Consider the following 12,186-nt stretch of genomic DNA (forward strand, 5'->3'; position numbering starts at 1 on the left):
CGGGGAAGAAGAAGTACCCGATGGTCACTCTTACAGAGCTTCAGAGTTTCTCTGTGGAGATGGGAGAACCTTCCAGAAGGAAAACCATCTCTGCATCATTCCACCAATCAGGCATTTATGGTAGAGTGGCCAAACGAAAGCCACTCCTCAGTAAAAGGAACATTACAGCCCACTTGTAGTTTTCCAAAAAACAAGATTCTCTGGTCTGATGAAACCAAGATTGAACTCTGGCCTGAATGCCAAGCGTCACATCTGGAGGAAACATGGCACCATACCTACGGTGAAGCATAGTGATGGAAGCATCATGCTGTGGGGATGTTTTTCAGTGGCAGGGTCTGGGAGCCTAGTCAGGATCGAGGGAAAGATTAATGGAGCACTTTTTGAGAGTCCTTCTTTGTCTACATCCATTCAGCCTTGTTCACACCCTCTTAAGCCTTAGCCCCACCCATCTCTTTAAGGGTTGATCTGAGCATCCTGTACTAACTTGCCAGCTACTTCCAGACATTAAGAGAGAGAGAACAGCTCACTGAACATTACTCGCCCTAGCAGAGCTGGTTAGGCTGTTATGTTATCCAGAGGGTGGCAGCTGCAACTGTGTTGTCAGATTGTCCGTTTGTAAATTCAGACCTCCGCCCCAGTCTCAAATCTCTGGAAGACTGAAACAGGTTTCCCTCTATCCATCATTCCTTCAATTCTGACCAGTTTCCCAGTCCCTGCTGATGAAAACACATCCTCACAGCATGATGCTGCCACCACCATGCTTCACTGTGGGGATGGTGTTCTCGGGGTAATGAGAGGTGTTGTTGGGTTTGCACCAGACATGGCGTTTTTCTTGATGGCCAAAAAACTAAATTTTAGTCTCATCTGACTAGAGTACCTTCTTCCATATGTTTGGGGAGTCTCCCACATGCCTTTCGGCAAACACCAAATGAGCTTCCTTATTTTTTTCTTTAAGCAATGGCTCTTTCTAGCCTACTCTTTCGTAAAGCCCAGCTCTGTGGAGTGGACGGCTTAAAGTGGTCATATGGACAGATACTCCCATCTCCGCTGTGGAGCTTTGCAGCTCCTTCAGGGTTATCTTTGTTCTCTTTGTTGCCTCTCTGATTAATGCCCTCCTTGCCTGATCCGTGAGTTTTGATGCGCAGCCGTCTATTGGCAGGTTTTGTTGTGGTGCCATATCCTTTACATTTTTTAATAATGCATTTAATGGTGCTCCATGGGATGTTCAAAGTTTCTGATATATTTTTATAACCCAACCCTGATTTGTACTTCTCCACAACTTTGTCCCTGACCTGTTTGGAGAGCTCCTTTGTCTTCATGGTGCCGCTTGCTTGGTGGTGCCCCTTGCTTAGTGGTGTTGCAGACTCTGGGGCCTTTTGGAACAGGTGTGTATATACGGAGATCAGGTGACAGATCATGTGAAACTTACACACAGGTGGACTTTATTTAACTAATTATGCAATTTCTGAAGGTAATTGGTTGCACCAGCTATTATTTAGGGGCTTTATAGCAAAGGGGGTGAATGCATACACACGCACCACTTTTCCGTTTTTAATTTTAATTACATTTGGACTATTTTGTGCATGTCTATTACAAAATATCAAAATAAAAAAATAATTTTAAATTACAGGTTGTAATGCAACAAAATAGGAAAAATGTCAAGGGGGATGAATTATTTTGCAAGGCACTGTAACTGTGCTGCTGGCAACAATTGAATTACACTTTGTTGCCGGCGTTTACTGACTATGGACATATTCAACGGTTTTGAGCGTTTAAAAAATAATCAGTTATTCTGCACTCTGGCACACTAAGATGAGTCTTTTGTTAATAAATGTAGCTAGATATATAGCTAGGTAAACAATGAATCCCAACACATGATGAAACGTTAGTTAGCGAGCCAGCCAGCCAGCTAATGTTAGCTAGCTAGCTACAGTACACTTTAACGTGAAATTAAAATACTTTGTGAAAATTAGAAAAGCGTAATATCTGAAAATTTAGCTAGCTAGACTATCTTACCCATGGTCTGAAATCGGACTGCCAGAGCAAATTTACCAGCTATCAACAGTTGCAGTGACATTCTACTGAAATGGATACTTGCATAGTGGAGTCTTTTGATAAGACATGTAGCTAGCTATCTAGCTAAACCATGGCCCATAATCACAACTCATGACGTTACTACACGGTATGTATCTGCAGGTAGCTAGCCATATAGGTTCTATGGCTATAACTAGTCAAGCAAATGTGTCTGAGATACGAAGAATAAGATCATACACATAACGTTAGCAAGCGACCCAGCCAGCTAATGTTAGCTAGCTAACAGTACACTTGAAATGAAACCACTTTCTGTCAAAACTAGAAACGTGTAATATCTGAAAATGTAGCTAGCTAGACTATCTTACCTGTATAGATCATTTTTGGACATTTCTCCTGCCTGATGCCATGCATGGTTGCCGTTGGTTTGAAGATGTAAGCCAGACTGGTGTTTTCTCCATCTCCTTAGCTATTATACTTGAATTACACTGCTTTCAAAACTGCATCGCAGTGCCAGCTGTGCCAGCAGAGTCTCTGGGTTCACGCCCAGGCTCTGTCGCAGCCAGCTGCGACCGGGAGGTCCGTGGGGCGACGCACAATTGGCCTAGCGTCGTCCGGGTTAGGGGACGACCTTTCGACCTTCGTCTCTCTCGAGCCCGTACGGGAGTTGTAGCGATGAGACAAGATAGTAACTACTAACAATTGGATACCACGAAATTGGGGAGAAAAGGGGATAAAATTCAGACCAATCCAAACTCATCTCTCGGCATGTCCATCCCACTCATTATCTTAGCCAATCATGGCTAGCGGGAAGGTTGCTCTTTTTCTCTGTGGCTAAACCAACTAGGCTTGAAATTGAACCATTTTATTCGTATTTACAGATGGCATACAAGTTTGATATTAAGGCACATGAAAGTTCACATGGTTGGGAAGGCATTTCTGGCCCAAAAACGCATTTTGATTAAAAAATGTCAAACGGCTCTCCTGTGAAGTCGTGACTTGCGACATACACCTAGTTTCCTGAATCGGGTCACAAATGTGTTAAAAGTGAAGGGGTCTGAGTACTTTTTGAATGCAATCGTCTATGACACGAGAGTGAGAGTGAGAGAGATCAAACGGATTGTACCGCAACAACACCTGAATCATGATCCAACCATGGCCTCCCTAAACCTCTCTCTCACTCTCTCCCACCTTACTTTCCCCTACGCTTTCCTCAGTTTATTCCTCTCTTTATCTCTGTCAGTAGGCTATCACTCTCTTTTTTTGTTTCCTGCATCATACTATTCTGACCTACATAAACCCAGTTTATACAATATTGCATGTATCTGGATGTGAGGGACGTCCCCAGGCTACCCACTGCAGCCTGCATGTGAACACATACACACACACACACGAGGGAGAGAGAAATGCACAAATACTATGCATATAAACACATAACAAACACAGACACATATCCCCATTCATTAACACAAGCCCGGAAGCAAACTCATACATGCACAGTACATCTCACCCATACAAAAACACACACAAATCACAGTTCAAACACAAAGAGAGGAGTATATAAAATGACCAAGGAAGTGGAATGTAATGTCATACGGAGAGAGAGAGAGACCAAATAAACAACCCAGCGCTGGATCACTTAGTTGGGTAATTGAGTAATGATCCACCGGGTCAGAGCTGGTGAGAGTATATTTCATTCCGGTTCATCTGTCGTGCTGCGTTGTCGACACATGCTAGGGTTCAGCATTGACAAATTTGCAGCCCATTGAGACTTACGCAAGTTGACTACAGCAAGTTCCTATGTCTATGTTGGGGTAGTTACAACTGTGTTATGATATTTAAATATTGATTTTACATATAAATATGTAATGTGCAACAATACTGAAGGGAAGTGGACAGGAATGACAGAGCCATGACTACATGGAACTCTATTTCACACCAAGTAACTCATGCCAGCAGTGAAATTAGATTTAAAAAAACAGATAAAAAACACCTTATGGAACAGCGGGGACTGTGAAGCAACACAAACATTGGCACAGACACATGCATACAGACACACACACAATTACAAACACATGGATTTAGTACTGTAGATATGTGGTGGAGTAGGGGCCTGAGGGCACACAGTGTGTTGTGAAATCTGTGAATGTATTGTAATGTTTTTAAAATTGTATAAACTGCCTTAATTTTGCTGGACCCCAGGAAGAGTAGCTTTGGCAGCAGCTAATGGGGATCCATAATAAATATGAAGGAAAAAGGAAACCACACACTGCTCTTGATAGTATCACTGATCTTTAATTAATAAGCTTACGTATCGGCCACACGGCCTTCGTCAGAGCTTTTGGGATTTTTTTAAAGTTGCACCATTATGTGGACCTGGCCCCTCCCACATCCGTTCTACACATCGAAGGGGGTTGGAGGAAAAGGAAAAATAAATAAGTGCTTCCAATTATAACAATATGCATTTCATAAATATTTCAAAAGTGTATAAATAAGGTGTATTAAACACGCCTGTAAAATCTCAATGAGGACATAGCAAGTTTTCATTAGTCATAGGGTACATCATACGAGAAATGTCAGAATAATCTACAAGAGAGACATATTTCATGTTCAAATTCACAACATAACATACATAGGCATTTCATCATTAAGTCCTTTTGGAAATAATGTCTGGAGGGTGAAAATCCCAAAACATTCTCTTTTACTCAGAGTTTTATTAATATCTCCTCCCCTGTCTGATATCTTAACTTTCTCTATGCCACAAAATCGAAAGGTGGAAATGTCATGCTTCAGGTCATTGAAATATACAGCGACTGGATAATCCATGTCATTTCTCCTGATTGAACTTTTATGTTCACTAATTCTCTGTTTGAGAGCGGGTGGTTTTACCGACATAACAGAGACTACATGGACATTTAATAATGTAAATAACATGGGTGGTGGAGCACGTAATAATGTCATTTATTTGGAACCGTTTTCCTGTGTGTGGGTGGCAGAAATATTCACACTTGATCATATTGTTGCACTGTGCGCATCCTCTGCATTTATAGCTACCATCTGGTAGAGGGCGTGAAAGAGCTTGGCTAATTTTATTTTGTGGCTGGCAGTTGGCGTGAACCAATTTATCGCGTAAATTGCGACCTCTCCTATACACAATACGTGGTGGATATTTAAATTCAGCCGGCAAAGCTGGATCCGATGATAAAATATGTTTATTCTAATGGTTGGCCAAAGAGACCCATCGGCAATCCAACGGCCACAATTGGCCCTGCTTCCTGAAAATAACCTATGGACTAAATAAAATTTAAAAAAAACATCTGCTGGGTCAACCCAGCATGAAGGTAAATAAAAACCCAACTGATGATAGCTAGTGATGTTACGTTTGATACCAAGGAATGCATAGAAATTGCTAATAAAGTGTACTTCGAAGCAGTGTGCCGATGCCTGTCTCACTTTATCAAAAGCACGTGATCATTGATGTCCAAGGTTTCCTTTTGTCGACCTACGTTTGGTATTAGTTTGGTAGTAGACAAAAAGGCTATGCTGTGCACGCGCTACGGGGTTTGGGACGTCATCTATAGAAATTTGACCAGTAGCCTAGTGGTTAGAGTGTTGGACTAGTGACCGAAAGGTTGCAAGTTCAAATCCCCAACCTGACAAGGTACAAATCTGTCATTCTGCCCCTAAACAAGGCAGTTAACCCACTGTTCCTAGGCTATCATTGTAAATAAGAATCTGTTCTTAACTGACTTGCCTAGTTGTAAAGGTAAAACAAATAAATGTACACTGTGTTGATCAAAGCCTTGAGTAATGAACCTATTGTGACACAATTGTCTGGAAAACCTCAATACTTCAAAAAGCTTTGTTTCCCATCAGTACTATATACAACTTGTTTTAATGGCTCTTCATAGAATCTTCGGAAACTATTCTTTATAACACCATACAGGTTCCCTATAGAACCTTATAAGCATGGTTCCATATAGCACCAAAAAAACTTCCGTAATGGTTGCAAGGCAAAGAACCCTTATTTGGCACAACATAGAACCATTTCCTTTTAGAGTGCACACAGAGTAACCCAAAAAAACAGTGTTGCTTTCAGTGTTGATGCCTGCTAGGTGTGTGTGTGCGTGAGAGAGAGAGAATGCTTCTGTTACGGTTTTCTTTTCTCTGAAGAGGTGTAGCAAGGATCGGACCAAAATGTGGCGTAGTTGGTGTTAATGTTCTTTAATAAAGGAAAAACTCAAACATAATACAAAACAAACACCGTGAAAACCCGAAACAGCCTATGCCGGTGCAAACTAACACAGAGACAGGAACAATCACCCACGAAACACTCAAAGAATATGGCTGCCTAAATATGGTTCCCAATCAGAGACAACGATAAACACCTGCCTCTGATTGAAAACCACTCCAGACAGCCATAGACTATACTAGATAACCCCACTAAGCCACAATCCCAATACCTACAAAAACCCCAAGACAAAACACACCACATAATAAACCCATGTCACACCCTGGCCTGACCAAAATAATAAAGAAAACACAAAATACTAAGACCAGGGCGTGACAGCTTCTGTCTGAGAGTAAATGCCTTTGTTTAATTTTGAGTGTGACCACAACACTAACAGCCCATAAAAAATCCCCATAAACATCCCTATAATCAACAGCTTTATCCTCTGCCTGAGTGGCTTCGCTATGCTATCCTCCCCCCAATGTCCTTTATGTGTGAAAATTAAACTATTAAAGTAGACATAAAAATAGAGACAAGCCAAAAACAAAGACATAACACTTTAATTTCCCCTTTCCCTTCCCTTCTTCCTTCTTTACTTCTTCCTCTCTCTCAGGAGAATCTGGAGCCCAACTGAAATTAGAATAATTAGCGGACTCATTAGTAGTTAGTCATATGATGCTGCCTGCCCCGCCCTTCCCCTCTGGGCCTTCCGTCCGGTCCCGCTGTTCAATCAGACTTTATATGGAGCTCTCTCTCTCGCTCTCCCTTTTGTCTCTGTCTGTCACACACACTCTCTGTCTCTCTTTCCCCCCTCCTCTCTCTCTCTCTCTCTGCCAGCCCTGGATTGATCATGACCCAAAGCAATGGGCTGCATCAGAGGCTGCACAGCAGCCAATTTGAATGAATGGGACATCTCAGAGACATAAAAGGGGTGAGAATCATATTTTTTTTACATCTGCCGCTGAGTCTCCATGGAGGGGGCTGATAAGAGCTGAGAGGTGGTGATGATGGCGATGATGGCTGGGGAGTGTAATGGCCGACTGCCTGGAGAAAGGGGCGTGAATTCTATTAGGACAAAAATATCACAGACTCCCTCTGTCTTTCTCTCTTAATCGTCTTGCGCGCTCTCTCTCTCCGTGACTCCAGCTCTGTCTCCAAGTCAATACAGAATGTAATGCATCAATCCTTCTGTCTCTCACACTCTTTCTCTCTCTCGCGCTCTCTCTTTCTCACTCTTTATTAGCTCAATAGGAAAGGATAAGAGGAGTGACAGAGAAAATTGTATGCATTCATTAAAAGCCCAGTGCAGTCAAAAAGGGAGAATATCCTTAGAATTGTATATATTTACACACTGTGAGGTTGGAATAATACTGCGGAATTGTGAAAATTATGATCATGCACTTTTAGTGTAAGAGCTGTTTGAAAAGACAGCTTGAAGTGTCAGCCTGTTTGGTGGGATGGAGTTTTGGCTTTGCATGGTGACATCACCCTGCTGTAAATTAGTTAATAGACCAATAAGAAAGAGAGTTCCAAACCTATCTACCAACAACAGCAAATGTTGAGGTAAACATTAAGCTCAGGCACAATTTAAAAGAAAGAAAAAATACAATAAGAAAGCTTATTCAGAATCAGAAGGGCTCTATGTAGAACCCTTCTTGCCTTCCAAACAATCATCAAAGTACACTTTCTTCCAAAAGAGTCTACTGTATACTGTAGGCCACAACATGGTGATATATTATTCAAGTCCCATGATAATGGAGGCTCCATAAAATGTTTAGATTGTAGGCATATTGTATTACGATTTTCAAGACTGAGAGTAGAGCAGCTTAACCACTCTAAACAGACAGTGTGTTCATCCCAAATGGCATCCTATTCACTATATAGAGCATTACTTTTGACAACAGCGATATGGGCCCAGGTCAAATGTAGTGCACTATATAGGAAATAGGGTGCCAATTGGGACTTAGGCGGTAATGCTCTGCTGGTTCTGAACAACAATAGCTTTTAGGCTACATGCAGTCAAGCTTTTTCCCATTAACCTCTCAGATAATTTGAGGGCACCTACTGTAGCTAGCATTTCCTTTCGAAAGCCCACCCGTATAAAAAAACAATTTTGTGCACATAGCAATAGAGGGTAAAAGTGTAATAAGATGTTTACACGACTTCACTATCTTAAGGAAAAACAGTTAGTAAAACTAACGACTAGTAGGCTATGCAGCATGTTATGTAGCATGTTCTCCACATTACATTACCCCACAGGATCTCTCTGGATTCATCCCAAGTGGCACCCTATTCCCTATAGTGCACTACTTCTGACCAGAGCCGTAGGCAGGCTCTGGTCAGAAGTAGTGCACTATAAATGGAATAGGGTGCCATTCGGGACATACACTATGTACTTCATTGGCTCAGTCCTTTGTAGCTAGAGTAGATGTAAGTGAACACATTTAGCCAGCTACAGCTAGCTGGGTCCCTCTGTAAGCTGTTTAACAAATTAAGGCGTGTGTGTCTGATGCTACATGCCTTTAAGCTGTTAGTGTATGACACAATTCCATCGAGACGCAGGCAGCCTGGCGGCCATGGAATCGCATCAAAGACTTCTCGGGCAAGCAATTGACAGAGGAATTACTTTTGGTCTGCATCTGAGAGAAAAGAGGCCATTACTGAGGCACACAATGAAATGAGCTCTGCACAGAGGGAGAATGCTAAATAGACCACTAAAGTGACAAAGCACATAGGCTTACACACAGCGGCCCAGCACTGTGGGCTACTGCCTACACAAACAAGACCCCCTGTGTACTAATATACCCAATCCAAATAGTTAGATTCTCCCCATGCATGATATTATAGCATTGAAACTCAGTTACACACACTTACCTGTGGCTCGCCCCCCCCCCCCCTCCCCCCTCCCACACACGTACACACAGACACACACACCACCAACATACTTTCACTTTAGTTTGAGGGAGGACATAAGCCAGCTTCCAGTGACAGTCTATAAAAGTCTATAAAACCCTCTTCAAGCTGACACACAGCACTTTAACACATTGTCCATCACGTGGCTACGAGAGGAAGGCATTCGGATGAAAAGTGTTGAACTGCACTTTCAATTCCAACTACGGTCGCAGTCAATTTCATGAACTACGATATCCCTAGTGTGCAGTTGGGTAAAGCGTATCATGAACAGGCTGTAGTTGCAGCCTACCACACAGCATGAACACTGTTAAAATGAAGTGCTTCGTAACACCAAAACAAGTGGCAACTGAGCTGAAACCGATGCGAAGGAGCCGAAACTTTAACTTTGCTGGAGTATTGAAACACATTATCCTGAGATGTTTTGAAACATTACTTGGTGTGACTTAACACCAGTTAATCAAGTGTTCTGCAACACCTGTTTTGGTGTTTCGAGTTCGGTTAGATACTTTCTCTTTTGGTGTCGTTTCCTCTCTCTGAAGCTCCTAAACATTATGGGGTTTCAAATCCTGTCGAGTACATCATTTGATCCCTTCTTTTGAAGTATTTTAATGTTTAAAATTGATTTATGAATCTGATCATTTGCCCGTTTAACCCATTTTGGCAGGCACAGTTCTCGATCCCCCAGGAGCAACTGCAGGTTTTCCAGAAACATGGCAGGATACGATATTAGCCTCCAACATCACAAGCTAGAAATGTGGGAATGGGTCGTCTCATCGTTGAACTTAATTTTGCCTGACGGTTTTTAAATCTGTTCATCGTGAGCAATTATGCCTCATGGCACAACGAGTTGCTTAATACTAATATAGAGGTGTACTTGTCTTTCTTCAAGCATGCATGCAACATTTGTGTAAAATAACAATGAAGTCTGAACATTTTTGAATTACCTACAGTCCTCGAAAAATAGAGCCACAGGGCAAAATAGGAAGTGCAAGGATATTAAAAACAGACTTCCAATGAGTTCAATAACTTAATTTCCTCTATCTTTGGTTATTCTCATAAAATATAGTTAGAATTAGAATTCCACAACAAACATTTCTTCATAGACCCTTATCATTAATCAATATTTAAGGTAGAAACCGTTTGCATTTCTCAGTCTCACACAGTCTGCTAAAAATATATTTATGTTTGTTTTGATGCTGCATTTTACATACACTGAAACTCAGTGTTTTCAAACCCTCTCTTAAAAACACTAATATTCAGATTGAAGAACCACTCTGGGTGTTTCAGAATAATGCTATTCCATTTTTTTTTTTTTTTTACTTTCTGTGCATCGTAACACTTACATTCGGTTTACATTCAAACACCTTCCAAAAACGAGATCTCCGCACTAGTTTTCATGGTTTCATGCAACACAAACAACATTACACAATCCCAGTGTTTTGAGTATTTCTATTTTGACAGTGAAGCCACTGTTACCGCCAGTGTTGCTTGATCAATTTCTCAATTTACAAACCAACACACAATTTCAGCCTTACAGACTATGGTCATGTCTACAGACTATGGTCATGTCTTATTTCAATATCAATGAACAGAGGTGTATGTGAAATGAATGTGAAATGAATACCATTATTTTGGAATATGAGCCAAATCAAATAAGAAACTCCCAATGGACTAAATAGACTATCTAGAACACAGACAGGCCAGCTTTAGTTTAATAAACCTGTGACAAATAAATTAAATACTAGAATTGAGGGACATGATACAAAAAATAAAATATTAGGCCTCCTCTCATATCTCTCGTGCGCTCCCTGTTTGATTTTCCCACGCTCTGGCATGTCACTTCCTGGTTCAACACCGTGGACAGCTCCGATGTCTCTCACATTTTTTCACCAATCGCTATTCTGAGGCTCGAGGCAGGGGAGCAAAGTTTTGGCAAAATCTGAGTAACCGGTGCAGCTTTCCGTAAACCAACGTCTTCCTTCGCAAATGTTTATCAGAACCCGTAGTGGCGATTAGAGGACGAAAGGGAGGACGAAAGAGGGAGAGCAGAAACACTGAGACCGAGAGGAGGCGAGATTTATTATTTTTTTTAATATGCGAAGAGACTGTGATTCCGCACAGATGTATCGCTTTCTACTTTTTGATTGCTGAGTGATAAACAGACGTCGAGCGACCTCAGCGCTAGGAGGGAGCGGAGAGGAGAGGACTGCCGTGCGGGGGACGCAAAGGAACCGATCTGCATGTGAGAGCATTGGTACGTTCCACACACCCGAGGCAAGAGATGCAGCCCTCGAGCAAGATCCTGAGTCTTATCGTCCTCGTCTTGATGGGCACAGAACTCACCCAAGTAGGTTTAAACACACGCCATTTTCCCCTCTGTATTAGAGCTACAACGTGGCGGGCGGTTAATTGGTCCGATAAAAGATTAAGAGGCTACCCAGTGCCTGCTCGCTAGACAGAGCTCCGGTAAATCATACAGTTTCCGCATTTAAAACAGATTAACGGGTGGGATTACATGGCGATGATGTGGATACATTGTGCTACACCGGCGCAGATAGCGCCAGAAGCGCCCAATGAATGTCACACAGCCTGACCCTACCGGGGCTCTCTGTTTAACGCGCAGGGATACAGAGATATACAAAATCCTAAACGCACAAATGTGTGTCAATATACAAATATATTACACACGTATACATAATGAGCAAATGTAATAAATGAATGACAAGTATACCCATCCAAATAATCAATGTGCGGGTTAGGGTTATGTCAGAATGTTTTTAATTCCAAATCGAATCTTTGTGCTTTGTCTGCTAGATGTATCGTTATTCTGGATGTGTCGTTTAAAAAAAAAAATCAACAGTCAAAGATGATTGCATATCAAGTAGCACAGCACAGCTGGTCCTTTGAAGATGCCCAAACGAGCAGTAAGAATGTGACTTCTGATAGGAATAGGGAGGTCTTCATTCTAATTTTATTTGTCTGGTATAAACCATTACACAACAAATTGATCC

At 41.7% G+C, this 12,186-nt stretch overlaps 1 protein-coding gene across 1 annotated transcript in view; it reads left to right on the plus strand.

The window, feature by feature from the left end:
- Window positions 1-11,017: 11,017 nt before the first annotated feature.
- Window positions 11,018-12,186, plus strand: part of LOC112230894 (noelin) — a 51,463-nt gene continuing 50,294 nt past the window's right edge. The window contains exon 1 of the mRNA XM_024397258.1: window positions 11,018-11,522. Coding sequence (XP_024253026.1) covers window positions 11,457-11,522 — 66 coding nt within the window. The 5' untranslated portion in view covers window positions 11,018-11,456. The remainder of the gene's footprint in view (window positions 11,523-12,186) is intronic.

The sequence above is a fragment of the Oncorhynchus tshawytscha genome, linkage group LG33 (genome assembly GCF_018296145.1).
Source record: "Oncorhynchus tshawytscha isolate Ot180627B linkage group LG33, Otsh_v2.0, whole genome shotgun sequence".
NCBI classification, from domain to species: Eukaryota; Metazoa; Chordata; class Actinopteri; order Salmoniformes; family Salmonidae; genus Oncorhynchus; species Oncorhynchus tshawytscha.